The sequence below is a fragment of the Periplaneta americana genome, chromosome 1, assembly GCF_040183065.1.
Source record: "Periplaneta americana isolate PAMFEO1 chromosome 1, P.americana_PAMFEO1_priV1, whole genome shotgun sequence".
NCBI classification, from domain to species: Eukaryota; Metazoa; Arthropoda; class Insecta; order Blattodea; family Blattidae; genus Periplaneta; species Periplaneta americana.
This window is the reverse complement of record NC_091117.1, coordinates 83,846,734-83,868,623: the sequence shown is the minus strand read 5'-3', so window position 1 is coordinate 83,868,623 and position 21,890 is coordinate 83,846,734. Positions and strand designations below refer to the sequence as shown.

The 21,890-nt window shown below is 37.1% G+C and overlaps 1 protein-coding gene across 2 annotated transcripts in view; it reads right to left on the bottom strand.

Moving 5' to 3' along the window:
* LOC138697556 (acidic phospholipase A2 PA4-like) overlaps positions 1 to 21,890 on the bottom strand; it is a 176,941-nt gene that overhangs the window by 55,792 nt on the left and 99,259 nt on the right. For both annotated transcript variants that reach the window (XM_069822905.1, XM_069822896.1), the window contains exons 2-3: positions 12,230 to 12,369; positions 6,981 to 7,123 (exon numbers count right to left, since the gene is read on the bottom strand). In XM_069822905.1, the coding sequence (XP_069679006.1) occupies positions 6,981 to 7,123; positions 12,230 to 12,369 (283 nt within the window). The remainder of the gene's footprint in view (positions 1 to 6,980; positions 7,124 to 12,229; positions 12,370 to 21,890) is intronic.

The following is a 21,890-nucleotide window of genomic DNA, read 5'->3' as shown; positions in this document are numbered from 1 at the left end:
ATAAGTTATCCGAGTAGGTACGAGTGGTGAGAGTTCAGGAGGATGACTATATGCAACTTGTTAACCGCCCATAAATTAACAACATCGGCTATATGGGAAAGTTTCTTCCTGTACTTCAATATTAAGTTCTAGCACAGGGATTTCCAAATGCTTCTCTGTGACGGCACACGTCTCTGCTCTCGAGCTCTTTGAGAGGAGAATCTTTAAATTTAGATTATGATTTATTTAACGACGCTCGCAGCTGCCGAGGTAATATCAGCGTCGCCGGAATTTTGTCCCGCAGGAGTTCTTTTACAAGGCAGTAAATCTGCTGACATGAGCCTGTCGCATGTAAGCACAATTAAATGCCATCGACCTGGGCCGAGATCGAACTCTCAACCTCTGTTAAAGAAGGCCAGCACTATACCGACTGCACCACTCAGGGCGACTTGGGAGGGGAAGCATGAGTAAAAGAGCAAAGTAGGAAGAGCGATAGTGGAAGGGATAGATATGTTTGATTAATTAGTGCTCAGAACTAGTCGTATTTTCGTTTTAATTTTTTATATTTTTTCACATATACCTGATCTATGCATCGCTCATGTGATGGGAAAAATATTTAGGCATCAAAAGATGCTAAAATTGTATGGAAAAATTGCCACTGAGAATTAGAGACATCATTTTTATGGCTTTTAAAATATGATTCACAGTGAATTAATTATCATCTGACTTACGGAACAAAATGCGCACACTTTTGCACTCTGTAGTGCTCACTGGCAACTAAGGTTGCCACATGATTTCATTGCACTGTAGGATATACCCACAATAAAACCATTGTCATAAACTAGCTCCAAAATATTAAGTAAACATTCTGAAATGTAATTTAGTGAAATTTGAAATAATTGAGTAAGATTTAACAACAGTAATTACATTTTAGTTTCATGTGTGTAGACAATTCAAAATCACTACAGAATTTCGCGTCTGCACTCCGCAACAATTGACTTTGAAATGATGGATTGTGCCTGAGATGACGGGAAAGTTTTAGTTGCCACTGAGCACTAATGGGTTAAATAGCGGAGACATAACATTACCCTCCCTCACGTGCTCTACCAGATCTGCTCTGAGAGGGGAAACGCGCTCTGACGTCACAAGTTGGCCAGTTAGAAATGACTGTTCTAGCAGGTACTACGGTTAGGTTTTGTGGAGACTGGTGAATTCTCTTCATAGTGACGTTTGTGGTTAGCATAATTAATGTACAATTTTGACTTCTTCATTATTTCATATCTTTGATTCAGGGCTTCATGGACATAATATTATTGAGTATGGTACTCTTCCCATATTCATTAATAAATTCAGTATTTGGACCTTTAATATACTATATATATAATTCTGTTTTCGCTCTCAATGGAACTGGAAATACCTTAATGATTTTGTGGAACCGCTTATAACTTACGTGTGTATTTACAACAAGATTTTCTTCTTTATAATGCGAGTAAATAATGCTTAGTTACCAATTTTATTTCACACATTTTGTTGTACCTTCGGAAACTGTGAGATTGTGCTAATTACGAGGCACGTCCATAAAGTAACTTTCCCACTGGTCCCACAGCTGGTAAACCATATGTTGCGCGAAGCGACTGCGTGTACGTTATAGGGTAATGTTTTGGCATGGCGCATGCGCTAGCGGAACTTCCCGAGAGCTCTCAGTAGCTTCGTCGCATTGGTTGAAGTGCGATCAGTGATAAAGTTTTTGAATGCACAGGGCATAGCGCCGATTGAAATTGATCGTCAGCTGTGCCAGGTCTATAGGCCTAACGTCATGAGCAAGCGGATGCTGCGTTGCTCCACAAGGTCGTCTATGATGATGGTTGGTCTCCCACTGCTCTCCTCGTCATGCACATTTTGGCGTCCTGCTGAAAATTGTTCACAACAGCAACGCACCATCTGCTTGCCCATATACCTGGCACAGCTGACGATCAATTTCAGTCGGCGCTATGCCCTGTGCATTCAAAAACTTTATCACTGACCACACTTCACATTCGGCGGGAGGTGAAATTGGAACGTCCATCTTCAACCAATGCAACGAAGCTACTTACAGCACTCGGGAAGTTCCGCTAGCGCATGTGCCATGCTAAAACATTACTCTATCACGTACACTCAGTCGCTTCGCGCAACATATGGTTTGCTAGCTTTTGGACGAGTGGGAAAGTTACTCTATGGACGCGCCTCGTATGTAATTTAATATTTCCATCACATAAATATAGAGTTTTCCATTTAGATTTTTAATTTTCTTGTCGTGAATTTTCAAGTGTGATTGATGGATTTGCAGCGTCAGGATATTATTGAATACCATTTGGTAAAAATCCGTTCGAGAGTAGAAAAATTGCTACACACTGTGCATTTCTAACTGGCGGCTCAAGGTCAAGCAATGGACTGCATTTGCCATGCGTGCTTACCCCCACTCCTGGACTGTTCTCCTCAAGAAATGTCAGCTGGACCAGTGGCGCGTCATGTTAGAGGGAAAGGGAACTAGCCAGAGCTTAGGAGAAGGGGTACAGTGTGGAGGAGACGAAATGACCTTGATCTGCCAGTTCGAAATGCACAGACTATAGCAGTAACTTATAAAATAATAGTCACAATATACATTATATGTATGTTTTCTGCACAATTTTCATATAATATAAATAAAAGAGCGATAAATTTAGCATTATTATCGATACAGCTTGTATTACTAAAATTTCTAATTAATTTTTCATGTAATAATATTAACGTGGTACGTTGTTGACATTTGCTTGATCATGGTGCCTTTACACTCCATAACGTACTGATTAAATTGCTGCTGACGTTGGCAGCTATTTCAGCGCCATTGTTCATTAGCAACTACCTGTATGACATGTGTTTTGAATAGCTGTGTAAAGTTTAGACCGAGCTGGTGGGATTCAATTATGTGACACAATCGCCGTCAATGAATTCCTCTTTGAATCGTCGAGCAACGTAAATTGCTTCAATGTTTAAACTATTAGCATTGTTAATATTCAAAATGAACTATTGTTCCACAACACACGCCACAATTAAGGTCACAAAATTGTGTTGAACGCCTAGATAGCCAGCTTTATATACTGGTTACTGGGACTCAAATCGAGGACAATAGTGCTGGATTTTTATTTAATTTAATTTTATTTTGTTTTTATTATTTTTTGTCGGGCAGAGGCAATTTTACGAACACTTTTGGCCTGAAACTTTTATGTGCTTGTCATTCGAGAAATCTGGTCACTTTTTTTTTTTTTCTAATACTGGAGTACTATCCTAGCAGATATAATCATTTCATATAGTTATTGAACAAATTAAGATTGTATAACTGAAAGTGCTCCTTCACTGCCTTTGCTTGCTGACAAATTAACATTTTTTTCTGCGTTTTATATAATTACAATGACGTTTTAGTTCTTGATGTTTTAAGCATTATTGTTTGGGGGTGGAAGTACAAAAATTAATCTTAGTCCATTAAATTTACCACAAAAACGAACAATTAAAATTTGTTTGAAGAAACGTTTTAGATTATCCAACTAAATTAATTTATTCTGCATTTAATGTATTTAATGTTGAACAAATTTATAAATATACTCTGTTAAAATTTCATTATACAAATCGTAATAAGTTTATATTGCAGGCACATAATCGTGACACAAGACGAAATAATAATTCAACATTAGTAGAACCTAAATGTTTCACATCTGCTGGTCTAAAACACACCATTAATTTTGGCCCTCGGTTGTATAATCCTTTAGCTAAATTACACCCAGAACTTCTAACATGTAACCCACTAACATATAACAAGAAAATTAAAAACGTGTTAATGTCTTCAATTTCAGTAAATAAATTTATAGTTTATGTGTATGAATTAATCAGCCTATATTATATTTGTTTTCTATAATTACGGAATGTATATTTTTTTATAAATTGTCCTACTTTATTCACGTATGATATTATTCTTCTCTATGTTAATATTATATTATATAATTTCATTGTAGCTGTAATTTTAATTTTAGTTCCTATTTTATTCTATTTTCTATATTCCTCTTATATTAATAATATATCTGAACTGCGACCGAACACGAGAGCTGCTCATTCGGTCCTGAATGTTTGTTAATAATATTGTATCCTCTTTTTTATATTGATTGTAGTATTTTATTGTATTTATTTATTGAAATTAAATTCTATATTCTGTATATTTAAATAATATATCTTAAATCATAAAAAAATTTCTTAAATTCTGTCTTACACAACTTAGATAGTATCTTTTCTTCTTTTACTGTGAAATGTTGACTTGCAAATTCCTCTAAAAGCACATTAAATTTGGAAATACATGATATTACTTGTTCCATCTTAATAAAACTGCACAAGTAAGACACGTAACTCCACTCTGTACCTACCACACTGTTCACTTTTTAAGACATTTCAGAACTGTTACTCAAACGATACTATACACTCCCTCCCCCTGACGTCATGTATCCTAACCAAAGATCGTATCGCTATTGAATATAGCGGTAAATACTGATATTTTTTTTCGATATTTTTTTTAATGGCGATGAGGAATATAGCAAATTCATAATAACGGTATGACATCACTTTTAGGACTTTTTACCGGTATTGACGTGCATTAATAAAATACCGGCACAATACCGGTAAAACACTATAACGTGAATAAAATACAATTGATTGAAGTAACCAAAGTCTGAATCAAAACTGAAAATATCGACAAAGTAGACAGGCCTATTTGTGCAGTACTTAACAATTCCTTTATAGTAAATTGCATGTATCCTTAACCCTTAAATTCGCAAAGTATCCTATAGGATACAACAGGTTAATAGGCTATATGCTATAATTTTAATAGAACAATAGAAATAAAATTGGTAGAAAAAATTATATACATCAGGACTGTCGCTGGGCAGTAACCTGAACACACGTTTCAGCGTCATATTGTTGACAAGTAACTCCATCTGTGAGCACAACCATAAAGCACTAATAGATGCTATAGAGTTACCAATAACGAAAAAAAAAAAAAAAAAGAAAAAAAAAAAGGTAGAAAATTAAAATTTCACAATACTATAATATTGTGCAACATATAAAATATGGACATTGCGATAGTTGTTTCCTTTACAGTCCGATACAGTTTAATAAACTGGTGTGAGAAATGAAGTTTTGCCAATTTAAGGGTTAACACCACAGAACAACAAAATAATAGAAGTTCACAGCGCATGTTACGGTTAACACCGATATGACACTATAGGATTTCCTGCTGTTATAGGCATAGTAGCCCACTTGAATTAAATATTTTTATAAAAATCTTAATGTATTACAGCATGAATATTTGAATTTAATTTAGAAACTTTACTGCGCTGATACTGCTTCACTCGGCATTCTGTTCTCTCTTTTCTTTTTTTAATAAACATTTTAACATCTATGGTCAATAGTCATATTGCGTGTTTTTTTTTTTAAGATCTGTGGGTATACCAGTAGGCCGTTTTTACTATTGTTTCTGTTGTGTGTTGTAGGCCTACATGGCTTGTGTTCATGTAACATCTGTTGTCTTGTTACGTGCATACATCAACGAGTCAGGCTGTCTTCCATTCATTCATTTTTGTGTGTCCTGTTTGCTCCTCAAAGAATACATGTGTTTAACCTATAAACACCGGTATAAAAATACCGGTTTTCGACCTATTTTACCGGTAAAAATAAAGGATTTAATAATGTCAGTTATGCAAATGTAATGGCATAATAATACCAATATTATATCCAAACCTAAATAATTTCGGTATTTGATTACTGATCCTAATTCGCTTCATTGTTGTGCTGATATCTAGTTTACGAAGTAAAGGCCCATTCACAATGAAAATTAAACAACCGTAACAAAAACACAGAAGTTTGCGCCCAGGCTACCAAATGGGATCATTCACAATGATTCACATAAACATTGATATAAACATTACCGTAAGACGTTAACATGAAAGTTTGCAAACTCCAAACTTTCATGCTTATGCTTACGTATATATTATTTTAATGTACCGAAGTACATATGATATTTCCATGCAAATATTCTGCGTCATCATACGATGAAAGAGTAATGGAACGTGATTTAAGACGGCGCCTATTCCGTCGATCCCGGCCAACTAGTCACTCATAACGAGTGCACCTCAGCACATGTGTGGACTTCGGTCCTAGAGGGAACCAAAGAGTTGGAACTTAATCAGAGACAATTCTGTCCGACGCCGCGGTGGTATCCGGTGTGGCTTAGTGGATAAAGCATCAGCACGTAGAGCTGAAAACCCGGGTTCAAATCCCGGCGCAGGAGAGAATTTTTCTGCGTTCCATTACTCTTTCATCGTATGGTGACGCAGAATATCTGCATGAAAATATCATATGTACTTCGGTACATTAAAATAATATATATGATATGCGTAAATCACTTCGTATTATGCTTACGTGATTTGCAAACAGAACACAATCGTGGAGCGCTGAAGTATACGACAGAATATGAGGAAATGGCGTCGTTATTATGTTTCCATGGATACCATGTATGTTTGCTGTTATGTTTATGTTCCCATTGTGAATGATCTTTATTTTACCGTAACGTTTGTATTCTTAAGTTAACGCTTAGTTATGTTTAATTTTTCATTGTGAATGAGCCTTAACTGTCCCATCTCTAGTTATGATATACTGGGTGAACAGTATGTAGCAGAACAGGTTTCACGGCTGGCCGGCCGGCTATGTGCGCGGAGGTGGGGAACTCAAGGCCGCGCGAGGCTTCTGTTCACCTAGTAGTACCGACGATAAACGAAATTGTTTTCCATAGAAAAAGAGTACTGAGACTTGAACAAGTGGACTTAAGGGTAAGGTAACAAGATATTATGCTCTTTAACTCTGTCAGGTGAGATCTGCTGATCTAATATGAAATCTTATAATTATGGACACAAAGAGACAAATGAGATAAAGAAAACCATAGTTACCGGGATATATAAATCCTCCTTGTCCCATGCGATGTGAGACGTTACTTTTGCGACAGGCTTTTGCCACTGCACTGAGATCCAATGGATTTACTTCACGCACCAGTGTGGGGTCGGACTCTAGGATCATCCGCCGAATAGCAGGTCTGTTAAGAGAACAAAAGATCAGAACAATTCAGACAATGTTCAACAAAGACGAGTCGAGCCAAGACGTATTCAATTGTCTTCACTGTCATGATTACAGAGCCTGCATAGAAGCAAACTACTGCCTGCCAAAGAAATGAGACCCGTTAAGGAAAAGAACCAAAAGTTCTCTCCCTCCTTTTCATTTCCCACTCAAGTAACGACAGCTCCAGTCAACTTCTTTCACTCCTGCATAGCACTAAAAAATGTAAACTTAGGAAGTAAGATCCATTATTATTAGATTAAAAAATAAATGTACCCGTTGTAGATTATCGCTAGTTTGAAATGGAAGAGGGAGTGTTTGGAACAGGTTGAAGAATGTGGTAAAGGGAATCAGGGGAGTACGCGAGGGGGGAGAGTTACCGGGTTTGAACTTAAAGAAAAAAGTAATTAGATTTGAATATTTTTGTCCATAATCGTTTTATCTTTAATTTTGCATTGTCAGAGTAACAAAATCTACATCGACATAAGGCATAGTCTTCCTAGCCCTACTTCAATATAATTCCAGTGCTCGATACTGCGGCACGTTAGAATTATAACAATACTATTTTTATCATAGAGAGACCTACCGACATTGTAATAAAATGAAGCTGACACAATAAGAAATTTAACTTGTTGTGAAACATAATGAAAAATTTGTTTTAACAGTTCTGCAGTGCAGATGTTAAATGATGTGCATTGTCGATTTTAAACTCATTTTAAGAACGGTGTTCACCCCTTCGTTAGTTTCAGTTTTGACTTTATTGTGAAACGTTCATTTAACGTTTAGTGCATTTGACACTTCATATTTTTATTATAAACTTCTTGTGCAGGTGCAATAATGACAGAAGCATTTTTCATTATACAAGTTTAAACAAAAGTTAAAATTTGTTAAAAATTGGATGGCTGTGAAAAAATTACTTTTCAAAGATTTTATAAGGATATGAATAATGTTTTATTAGAACATTGCATGATATTAATAAATATACTGTAAAATAATAATAACAATAATATTAGTAGTAATAAAAATAACAATAGTAGTAGTAGTAGTAATAATAATAATAATAATAATAATAATAATAATAATAATAATAGGCAAAATTTAAAATACTAATAATGTAAATTGTAAAAATATTAATAATGACCCCCCCCCCTCTCCTTGACAAAATTCTACTTACGCCACTGGAGGGAATGAAATTTGAGTAGCGGGAGATCGTACCATAGACTATTTTAGAAGTGACAGAACTGTGATGGGGCTCAAGGAGTTCGAGCGGACTATAGCAAATTATTATATTATCTGTAACATTAGCAAATCAAGCTTGAACAGCTTAAATGTTAACATATTTCATTCGTCACATTGAAGTACCCACTCTTGTGGTCGGCCATCAATAATATTCCGATTGAGAGTGCTCGTCAGCACTCGCTGAAATGGGTAGAGTACGTGGAGGGTAAGGAACTCTGTTCCTTCGTGCACAAGGGATAGTGAGACAGCATACCCGCCAGCAGCTATGATTGCACGCTATGGCTGTGTCTTGTCCGCGGGTAAGAGACGCTAGTCCGAGGGTGCAATGTTTTGATGACCGCTGGTCTATAACAATAGGGCCTTATATTTGGTCCGTGTGAGGGTTGATAGGATTGTCGTCCCTTCTATAGTCATGAGAATATTAAATTCAATTCCGACTGAAGATCGATAGAAGGAGCGTCCCACTTTTGCATCAGCCATAGCGAATCACTAGAATCTCACCGATAGTGATATTAGCTACATCTGTGGTTCAGTCGCTGACGATCTAGTAGATGTCCAGTTATTGGAACTCGTAAAGGTAACTCCTGGCGTAAGCAACCCGCAGCGCCTGTTCTTGAAGGTCGTTTTTCCTGTTTTATATGGAAAGCAGAGCATACTTGACGTGCAATATCTCCTGGTTCTATAGGCGTTTGGACACCCATACTCTAGCCTTTTGTCAGGACGGCCAGTATTCGATCCCTGGCAACGCCGCAAGTGCATTTGTGATGGACAAAGCAGACGATGCAGAGGGGTTTTCTTGGGGTATTTCCGTTTCTCTCTATCATTCCACCAACACTCTCCACCTCTCTCTCTTTTCATCTACCTGTGCTGGAGTGAAGTCTTGGGTGTATTACGGCTTTCCGAAGTTACTGTAGGAAGGGTTTTGTCCTCCGTACCATGGGGCTTAACAGTAACGTTTGAGGATGAAACTTGGCACTTTTAGTGCTCAGACAGGATGGCCCACCTACCAACATCAGATTCACGAATACTATTCGCGCCACGTGTCGAACTTTGGCAATAATTTAATAATAATAATAATAATAATAATAATAATAATAATAATAATAATCCGTGGCGCTACAGCCCGTGAAGGGCCTAGACCGACCGGCCGGCTGCTGGCCTCATGCCCACATGCCGAAGCAGAGGTGGACGATCATCCAACCAGAATGGAGATATCGTGTGGTTAGCACGATGATCTCCCCCCAGCTGTTCTAGCTGGCTTTCGTAACGGGATTTCGCTACCTATCGTAACTTCCCAAGTGCATCTCGATGCTGGGTGGGCACCGGTCCCATACACTGGTCGAAACTTCATGAGAAAATTTCTTTCCCCATGAGGACTCTCATATCATATATATATATATATATATATATATATATATATATATATATATATAGGGTGGAATATGGGCCGAAGAAAGCCGAAGTAAAAGACTCTTTACCGCATCTTGCCTTCGAAAAGCCAAGCCATATACTTTACTCAACATAAGTTTTAAATTTTAATGGAATTCTCATGTAATTAATATTACTATTATTTAAACTTTTGTGCACTAAATTTCGTGCCATTACTTCTTTTTTGCTGAAACGATGTCCGATTTATTTCCACCACGTCTTCATATTTAAAGAATTTCTTTGATGTAGGCCTACATCTTCATCTGCGATTCTTTCCCTTTCATTGGATATTTTTAAAAATAATAAATTTGAAACGAAACATAAGCCCCGCTTTTCGTTTTGAGCAGCTATAGGCTGGAAGTACTACGTCATTACATGATGACGTGGAACATCCAGTTCATTTGCTTTTTACTTACATTTGACTTTGTCAAGGGAAATTTAAGTATTGTCTCTGAATACATATCCGGCACTTTACTTTTTATGACCTAATTTCCGACTCGAGGAAGTCAAGACCAAGTGAAGTTGGAATTACTTCTTGAATACGGCTCTTAGTCTTTTAGTTCTTTCTAACTCTATGCATTTAATACAGATATGTGTAGATATATACAGAGTGGAAGTGAAATAACCTTGCAGATTGAAAGGACGATAGTCTACGTTTAAATGAATAGAAAACCTATATTACGTCTTGTGATTACATGCGCGTTTAATTAGAAAATTAAGTTTGAAGTTTCAACAGTCCGGCAACATCGCTGCTAACACACTCTACATCGTGATACAGATGTAAGAGGTCAACCAACTGGGTGTGTCTCGGTAGTTCAGCTGCTCTCTGCCTCGACGTTGCCACTTAAAGCATCGTACATTGGCTTGAAATTACTGTTCTCCAACCAGGAGATTAACCGTGAAAGGAATGTGCTTACTATCGCGTCATCTATTGGAGCGAAGTAGATAGATAATATTACCGTTATAACGTCAGTTTAAAATACATACGCTCTCCTACATAAGTTATTTCCTATATGGAGGGATTAAAATACCAGGAGATTAACCGTGATCTAATTTTGTAACTAGGGTAATATAAGTATGTGTGTATCAGTGTTATCGTTTGTGGTTTGATAGTTAGGCAATGGAGATGCGTGTACTCACATGTGTCACCTTATGACATCTTATGACATCAACATTCATTCACAGCATTACCCCGCTGCATCTCATAACCCTGAGACTTTCTCCTGAGACAGTAGGGCCCGGTTTCTTCAACCGTTGTTAAATTATAACAGTGTGTTAGTCCATTTTAACTGTAAACTTAACAATTGAAGCATTTCTTCAACTACTGTTAGTAGTAACAGGCTGTTAAAACCTATGTTAATTTAACTGCCCAATTTCATGCAGTTAAATCATTTAACTCTCTGTTAGCATAGAAGTATCCAATATGGCTGGTGCGTTAGATGCTGAACGTATATATCTTGATTATTTAGAAAATGATATTAATGAATTCATAAACAGAGCGGATGATTTCTGTGATTTGACAGACCAGAAGTTCATACAAGGTGTAGGCTATTTTCTGCCATGCCTCACTTTTCGCTTTCAACTTAGATACGTTTGTTTGTTTATTCTCATTAACTGGTTTATATTGCGAAATAATTTCAAGCAGAAGGTTTCTTTCGAACGAAGAGAAATTAGTCCCACGATTTCTTTTTGTTCCAGTGTTTTCCATTTCACAACATTAATACCAATACGCCGCTCCACTCTATTGTGATACAGACGAGAAAAAAAGCAGAAATAAAACCTGAGAGAATAGAAAGACTTCTATCCTCACTGAATCAAACAATGGAAACGAGCGAGAATCGCAATTGTCAGACTTCAGAAAACAGAATTGAGCCTATACTTGCTTATAGGTTATGGTTAAACTCTAGAATATCTGGTCGTAACAGAGAGTTAACAAACATAATGTTAAAATGTGAAATGTAAAGTTGAAGAAACGCAATATTTTTAACAGTAATTCATACTTTTAACTTACAGTTAATTAACGCTATGTTAGGTGCATTTTAACAAAGGTTGAAGAAACCAGGCCTAGAGGTTTTTAAAATTAAATTTACACGAAAACCGTCTACGCTAATGAAATACGCCAGAGGGATAAATTATACTTTATTAGATTTCTTATCGACATGGGCAAAAATCACGATCCTATTCGTAATAGTTACCGAATAAGAGGTGGTTATACATTTGGAAGAAAAAAAGAACTATGAACTTTCTACCAATATGATATTATATTAGTTTTGAGTTACATACAGCATGGGCTATTCGCTCTGAAGATCTGTAAGGCTCTTTCACCATCAACCCCATATATAAACGGATTAATATTCGCATTCAGTGGAATGAGGGCCGGTGCATTGTTATTATCGCAGTCCACGTTAATGCACAGTACCTGTCAGTGTACACGACGCACGTAGGTCCCCGCCCAGAGATGGCCACGAGACGGGTCATGGCGGGGTCTGTCATCAGGACGACACACCGCGCAGGGCCCGTCAGCAGCAGTCCGCACGCTGTCAGCAGCAGCAGAAACTCCTGCAACCACAAACAACACTAATGGCACTCCAAGCGTAATGGTCTGGGGCGCTTCAGGACAGCGTTTTCCATTACAAGTTCAGCAAACTTGAGTTCGATTTGTTGCAGGAAAATGAACGTTTTATGGTCAAAGCTATTTGTGATAAGTGGCGACATATTATTACATAACAGTGCAAGATTTTCTTGTGCCAATGCAATGGAGTGTTATAAAGAGAGGCAGGATTTCCATGCAAATGCATGTTTTATATAAGCTTGCTACAGTTCTCAAACTTTGTAAATATCCGTTTCATGGCTTAGTGATTCGAAATATATGTACTTTTCCCGTGCATATTTGCATGTTTTGGTCTTTTTAGTGGTAAATTCATGCAAAATGCATGTTTTTTTTTTTTTAGATTTTCAGTTTAATAATACATATCTTGAGGTTAATGTTGCATATTACGTCCATTTTTATAATTTCACTGCATATTTTTTATTAAATCGCATGACACTACATTTTATAAATGTTGCGTCGTAGAGTTTGGTATTTCTGAGCTTACAATATTTGAGTATATGTACATGGATAAATATATAATAGGATGCGAAACTGCGGTCAGCACCATCTGGCGGCGGGGGCAGAATAAGATGATCAGCGCCCAACGTCGTAGGTGGTGAACATTAGAACTACGTGTTGGGTACATTACCCAGAGTTCTCTATTTATCCGTTCGAGATATTGCTCGAAGAGACAAGATGGCAGACAGAAACTTGCTAATAAGTGAACATAAAGTGATACTACGTGGGTATAAGCAGTGTATGTTAAACAGTGATGTTTATGGACGTTGTAAAAATAGTGTTGTTGAATGTATTGTAAAGTAATAGTAATATAATAAATTGAACTATCTAAGTAGTTCTTGCAGACTTTTCCATTGCGCTGTACAATAAATACCCAAAGAATACAATCCCAATTATCTAATCTTTTGCATTATTTTTTGTCTCTGTCTGGTTATATTTTAATTGGGTAGTGTAAAATAGATCGTCTCTTTTATCTTCCTGTTGGCTCCAGTAAGAATTTTCTGCAGAAGATGCTGTGAGGAATAAAAATGTAAATGTTTTATTTTAAATTGGGTTAGTTTTGAATAAAGATGAGGGTGGGAGGGAATATTTTCTGCGCAGTTTAACATTTTCATCACCAGGTGTGCTGCTAAATAATGGAGTAATTAGTTACTCTTTTCGCTACTTGCTGCGCTGCTAGATGTAATAACGCCCCTCCTCTCAACAGGTGGCAGCAAGATCAATTTCTACAACAGCGCCTCTAGTATGTGTTACGGGAAACTCAGTAAGTTTCGCATCCTATTATATATTCATCCATGATATGTACTTAAAAATAATTGAGTGAAATGCTAACAATTTGCAGGCTTTCTACCGGAGGAATTTGAACCTTACCAGCTAATCCTCTCATTGTATTGTTACACTGGAATTCCACACTCCTGTTCTATACAAGTCTTATACTGAGGCTAAAATTATTATTAGAAGGATGCCTCTTCTGCTTCCTCCGATACAATAACACTAACATGCTTCCCCTAACATGCCTTTAATTAGAACAGGCAGATAGGTAGAAGGTCTGTAGTAGGCTACATGGACAGGTGTTTTGTGAATTAGGTACTACTGTATTTGTGTTCTGTGGTGACGTGTGAAGTGTTGTAATGCCCCCGATTAAATGTTCGAGAAGAGATCTTGTGACACAGTGGATCAAGGGAAAAGAATATCTTAAAAACTTGGGAAGATTGTTAGTAGTACATTGTGCCATTCGAAAATAAAATGTAAGTTTCAATTTTGATGTGCATATTTTCAGTGGTTCTTGTTTTTCTTCATAGTGCACGTTTGGCCATTTGATAGTGCATGGATGCATGCATATTTTACGATTTGATAGTGCATGAAAATCTTGTCTCTAGTTATAAAATATTGGTTTAGATTTGCCGAGTTTTAATATTTCATTTAACACAATGTGTGAAGTACATGATTGGGCAAATAAAACCGGCCCATCTTATCTCATTTGATTTGAAACAAATTTTTTTCAAAGAAATGAAATAAAATGAATAAATGAATGTGTCCTGTACCTTCATAATAGAGATGGGTGCCTAGTTCCTTTCCCCCTCCAATGCATAAGCTTACATCGCCGATTAGCTACATGTTACACTAATAAAACTTCAGATGCATACAATTATTATTGTTAGAGTTTAGAATTCAGAGTTCAGAGAAGAACTGGATCTGCACATTTTGACACAATCACAAAACTTATTCTCCGAAGAATATTTGCACTTACTGACTTACTGGCTTTTAAGGAACCCGAAGGTTCATTGCCGTCCTCATATAAGCCCGCCATTGGTCCTTATCCTGAGCAAGATTAATCCAGTCTCTATTATCATATCTCACCTCCCTCAAATCCATTTTAATATTATCTTCCCATGAATATTTGCACTACATATATAAAATATTTATTCATCAAGAATGCTTAGAAAAGTAAAATGACAAATTCCAGGAGAATATCTCGCGGCCCGGTATAACTGATGCCAGGGCCCGGTACTCGGCCGCTGCCCGGCTGTTGAAGAACACTCTTATACTCGAAACTAGTGAGTGAAATAATTACATTATTTTTGCTAGAAAATATGTCGAAATCAGGGAACTAACGAGAGTATGGCGTGAAACAAAGCCACTGAAAATTGAACCAAAATTGAAAGAAAGTTGAGTGGAACGAGTGTGAGATTGCAAGGCAAAGAATTGTTTCATTTTTAAATTCTGAAGAGTTTTGATTATAAATTAAAGTTTTAAATTTGATCCTAATTTTTGTCTCTCATTACAAGAACATTTAAAGAATTACTAGTTACTAGGTCTACATATTTACAGATTTGTAAAGATAATTTTGCCATGCTTAAAGACTAAACCACAACGCAGAACTGCACGTATAGTGTTCTTCACCTGACAGGATTAGGAACATTAAATCCAGACGTTTGAGATGGGCAGGGCATTTAGTACGTATGGGCTAATCCAGAAATGCATATAGAGTGTTAGTTGGGGACCGGAGGGAAAAAGACCTTTGGGGAGGCCGAAACGTAGATGGGAGGATAATATTAAAATAGATTTGAGGGAAGTGGGATATGATGATAGAGACTGGATTAATCTTGCACAGGATAGGGACAGATGGCGGGCTTATGTGAGGGCGGCAATGAACCTGCGGGTTCTTTAAAAGCCATTTGTAAGTAGGTCTAAGTAAGTTAAAGACTAAACACTACTTTTTTTATTGATTCTAGGTCACGTTAACACTTCGTTAAAAACTTAAAATTGCTTTGTCAACACGTTAAAAGTGTTAAACTACTTTTTTATAGTTAGGTATATCATGAAATGCTTCGTTACAAAAAATTATTTTTGTATTTAAAATAAATGTGCTATCCATCGATTAATGCATTTTCTTGGTACTTCGTAGGGGTACTAAGATTGAGATTAAAAAAAATGGCAAAAAGTTTTTTTGTACACCTTGGAGTTGGTAGTATGAGGTTATCTTGTCTCTATGTCTTCTTTGAGGTCCAGGAACGACTTTCATATAGGCTGCTCCATATATCAGTATTATCTCTTTTCACAAATTTGTCTTTTTCTGTTCTTCAAACTACTTTTTTATGTTAAAAATGCTCCAAGCGCATGCAGTTTTAACGAAATTCAATTAAAATATTCTTACTCGTGAATGCATGAATTTCTATAGATATAACGCTTAGAAATCTTAAGTATGTTATAATAATTGTGAGCTAAGAAAATTGTGTAAATAAAAAGTATAAAAAAATAAATGTCTCATTTTGAAAAAAATATATATATTGCGCCTAAACTATCCTAGATATAATGGATTTCTCAACGTTAAAATATTAACCTTGAATCAGAGTCCTTACGAAAAAAATTTGAACTTTACTGTATTTAAATATAATGCTCATGGAACATTTTGATTATACTGTATCACTAATTTGCATAATTATAATAAAATTAACTTCGAAGAGCTCAATATTTGCACACACCTTATTTTTAATGCATCTAACAAACGGAAAATTAAATATATAGGATTAAAATTGTAAAAATATCAAATAGGCCTATCCCATGAAAGTCTGAAATGTGTATCAAGAGTAGCACTTTGTTATCTGAAGACTTCCGAATTGCACATCGCTGCAGCGAACGACTGTACCGCTTATTGATTATAGATATGAAGCATTCCGGTCAGGTGCAAGATGTGATTTACCTTAGCCATGAAACGTGATGTGGGTGGCATAGGGACCTTGGTAGAGGTCAGGTCTCCGGCGCGTCCTTGACACGTATACGTGCCTTCCGCAGAACAAAAGCTAAACGAAGTAGCTTACAGACGTTCCGACGTTCCCATGGAGACCCATTGCAACTGAAGTGCTTTCCTCCCTACCTGGAGCTCCGCTTTTTCAGAGCGCCTGGAGAATTACACTGCAGTGCAGCGATTAAGACCGGATGTCAAATTCTGATTGTTCACCTCACAGCTTATATAAACGACGACCTTGAGATTTGAAGTTCTTTATGATTCTTTTCTTTTTAGTTTTTTTCCCTTTAGTTTTTAATATGACAGAATTGAATTTTAACAGGTTTGAATGAAGATCTTTTCCTCCGGGGAAGGATTTATACTATACCGGGGGAGATGAGGTGGGCCAGACAGCAAAAGAAATGTTAGTTCAGATCTTAACAACGACAGAGACAGTATATTATGTAAAAGAGAACATCAGTTAAAGGAATAAGAGCGTTCATACGTTTATATTTGTTTTTTATTTTACTTGTTTATTTAACGACCCTGTATCAATTACTGGGTTATTTAGCGTCGATGAAATTGGTGATAGCGAGATGGTATTTGCCCAGATGAGGCTGAGGATTCGCTATAGATTACCTCCTGACATTTGCCTTACGGTTAGGAAGAACCTCGGGAAACAACCAACCAGGTACTTAGCCCAAGCGGGAATCGAAACCATACCCAAGCTCAACTCTAGAGCAGCGGGCAAACGCGTTATAGCCTTCGCTAAGTGAGTGGCTTATATTTGTTTTAAATGCTACTAAGTGTTAATATAAGCATTAACTTAAGAATGGTGATATTGTTATATAAAACACGGCAAATTTTAGATGGCGAATATTAACTATTCTTCTGTGTAAAACTGTCTCATAAAGTCGGTGTTAACCACCAGCGTAGCTCAGTCGGCTATGGCGCTAGTCTGCCGATCCTTTCCCGCTTGGGCTCATTACCTGGTTGGGTTATTTTTTCGAGGTTTTCTCCAAACATAAGGCGAATGTCAGGAAATCTATGGCGAACCCTCGGCCTCATCTCGCCAAATATCATCTGGCTGTAACCAATTTTATCGACTCTAATAACCTAGTAGTTGATACAGTGACTTAAATAAGTAAGTAAACAAAGTGGATATTAATAATCATTTTTACGTTATCCTCCTAAATTTAGTAAACCTACAAATAGTACTTATTCACGGATTAAACAAGACGATTGCGTCTTCCAATATGTTTCCTAAAGTTTTTAAGTCTCGTATAAAAACTATACACGGTTTATTAGTAAGACCGCTAAAATATAACGCGTTCGCAGGCTCGAGCTGGTGAGAACTGTTCGGCTACCTTCGGTCAAAGCGGCTTCGTCCTGTACAGCTACTACAACAGTAGCGGCTCTGCCGGGAGCTTCAGTTCGGCACCCCGGCTCTAAATCTTACCAAATTCAATACTTTCATTCAAGAGGTCGTTCACGCGCTGTTTCTTATATGTTTCTGAATATCCCTGGTCTAGACCATTGTTTTTTCAGACCTAACCAGACGTTTGAGATGGGCAGGGCATGTAGCACGTATGGGCGAATCCAGAAATGCATATATAGAGTGTTAGTTGGGAAGCCGGAGGGAAAAAGACCTTTGGGGAGTCCGAGACGTAGATGGGAAGATAATAAAATGGATTTGAGGGAGGTGGGATAAGATGATAAAGACTGGATTAATCTTGCATAGGATAGGGACCAATGGCGGGCTTATGTGAGGACGGCAATGAACCTCCGGGTTCCTTAAAAGCCAGGAAGTAAGTAAATAAGTAAGTAAGTAATACATAAGTTGACGTCCCACGTGGCAATATGAAATACAGCGATCTAGTGCATACTGTAACAAAAGCTCTATATATAAGTAAATTGCAGATAATAATCTAGTTGGTAGGATGCTCAAAATCTCTGTTAAATATAGCCTACAGTTGTTTTTGTTTTGACCAGAAATACGTTTTGTTTGAAGTGTTCTTATATCATAATTCAGTTTGGCATATTTAATTTCATTATAAAATTATGTGCAAGTTTGTATGTTTCACCTGTAATAGTAATTATATTAAGATTAATAATAATGTATTATTTTTGCATCCAAACTGAATTAGAGTTTATAAATACTACTACTGATATATAAGTAAAAAATGTGAATATGACTGTTTACTGTTGTTGCATTGTGATCAGAAATGCGTATTTGTCTTTAAACTAATCTTTTAATGGGTATGAAATTAGTTAAATCCGCCACTAGTTTGTTGACGTATGAAGGAAACGTCATCGTATGAATGTTTAATTGAATTGAATTTTCGGGAGTTTGACATCCATTATTCAGTACTGCGACCTTTCAAGATCTATTTCGCTAACCCTTGAGCTAGGCGATTCCCAACCTCACACCATCTGGCTACATAAAGGCTCGCTGCGTACACAGGTATCGGGCAACCCCATTCGTCCTAAAGGTACGTTTTCCTCGGTGCAACTATTGCGATGATCGTTCAACGATTATTGTTGAACGATGAAACGTTGAGCGATAATCGTTGGTTACCATTTTGCTCGCAGCGTCTACGATTTGTTGATTTTTCACTAGTCGCGTGTTTTCATTCGCAATCGCATCGTTCTAGAGCAGCCGTGGCGAAAATGTGATCGTGCGCCGAGCCACGTGTAACCTGCAACGTGCATAGCACCTATGGAGGGAGGCGGACACCCGAGGGGGAAGTGAAACAACTGTCTGACTTAAACGGATTTTCATTTTCCTTAGTCAAGCACTCAAATATAATTTTATACAGTATAGGGCTACAAACTGATGTTTAGTACGTGTAACGAAACGAAGAAAGGAATGAATAAGAAAACATAGGACACATTATCACAACCTAAAATTAAATGTCTTCAGAATATGTCTGCGACAGTTTCAAAATCAGGAATTATGTCACTTACTACCAGTCGTAGTTGATCACGAAGGTCTGTCAGTCGTGATCTAAATTTGGTTTTTACTATTTTCATTGTTGAAAATAATTTTTCACAAACGTAAGTTATAGCGAACATGGTTTCAACAGAGCAAACGAATGAACGAAGCTTCGGATATTTATTTATTTTTTATTTTTTGGTAAATATTTGAAAAATGTAACATTTTTCAAGTCCTTACATATAACTTTCATTTACCATCACATTGTAAATCTGCCACTTTAAATTGAAGATCTAACCGTATTATTCGTACATCTGCTGAAAAAGGATCGACGTATAGAGGTGATAATAATAATAATAATAATAATAATAATAATAATAATAATAATAATAATAATAATAATAACAACACTTAACCTTTTAATGTTTCATGAGTAACATGTAGCATAGTGCCGTTTTATGTTACACAACCGTTTTCCTCGTAATACTTGTGAACAAATCGTACATTTAATAGTCTCATCATACTAGCAGCAAAAAAATGCGTCCTCCCATCCTACTTTGAAACTTCCGTTTTTGTACAGGTACATAGTTTGGAAAGAGACATTGCGACGATCGCCACTCGCAGATCAGAGACAAATACAAATGGAACGGAATTTGATTCCGGTGAGTGAGAGGGTGGGGGTTGGAGAAGGTAGGAAGCAAGGAAACTGCATAGCTATCATTGCGAGCCACAATGTGCTCGTGAGTCACATTTTCGCTACGGCTGTTCTAAAGGAAGATTGTGTTTAACAGAATGAGTTTAATGAGTAGACGTAAAATATTACTTAAATGCCTTTGATTGAGGAGATGGAAGACGAAATACTTATCCATACGTATGGGATGAAAAGAGCCAAAAAAAAAAAAACACGTCTGCTTGAGCTCAATAATGAAGAGAGACTGTATCAAAACTTTAAATAACTTAATAACTTAATTTCCAACTTTATTACAACTCAGCCCATATATTGTCGTTGACCCTTTGATCCTTGTAGGATACATGTGACAGCTGCCACAGTGAGGGATGATTCGCCACTTCCTCGAGAAGAATTTCATCATCCGCGTCAGAAAACGAAGGAGCCATGATATACGTCTTTCTCACAATAAACGTTAGCGACTGACGATCATATTCAACCTTTTCCTGAACGACTATTCAAGACGTACGATCGTCGTTAACGACTCTAGCGGCAGTCGCTCGAAGGAAAACAGCTCCATATGAAATACAAAGAAATAGTGCTCAACAATTATCGTTGCACGATCATCGTTGAACGATCATCGCAATAGTCGCACCGAGGAAAACGTACCTTTAGGCCAGCCCCCTCCGTGCGTCGCCAGTCGTCGTTCGGGGAATGTTATGGAATGATGACGGAATGAATATAGATGACTAGTATGTGGAAACTGGAGAACCCCGAGAAAAACCCCCAACTGCGACTTTGTTCGCCAGTGAAAAATCCTGCATCTGAACGGACTCGAACCCGAATCGCCTGCTTGATAGGCAGGCTGAAGTTTTGATCGATCAGTCACCACAGGGAACAGTATGGATGTTGAATGAAAACCAACACATTCTCCTACTTCTCGCATTTCAGTTTCATGACCCTGTTCTAATGATTTTCAGAACCTCGCACGTTCGATAGTGAGCTCCGAAACAAAATCTTATTGTATTATAACATTTGCCCTCGGATCTCCTACTCCTTGCTATGTTTTCGTATGCTAGTGATCTACATAGAAGAGATATTTCCAGGCTCAGTCGAGAGAAGAATTTATTGCACTTCGAGAAAACTGCCTTGAGACCTCATATTAAGGCAGGAGATCCTGTTACATGTTAATCTTAAAGAATATTCTTGATCTTTTTAGAACTTGAACTATCATTAGCCATACAGAACGACTTGGGACATAAAGAGGCCTGAAGGTTACAGAATTACAGGGACATTATTTTATTTTTACTTCAATTTTTATTGTACCTGAGTTTTTTAATGTACTTCACTCCCACTCCTTCTACTAGTGAACTTCCACCCAAGGTCGCATATGCAGTCAAAGTCGTCCGGTCACAGTATACAGTATTGAGTGAGTATAGTACGTTCCAGAAATATGGTCGTATTTTTCAGTGAATAAAGGCATTCATTATTGAATCATATTTTCGCACAGGTACTGTATCGTTTGGTTACGTCGCTTCCCTGTTTCCAACATCCGTTTCTTCTGGCCCCTCTGTAAAGACTAGTGGCTGGGCTGTCTTAGCTCTTTTCTGAAAACATTTGCTGTTAGGAATTGGACGTCTAA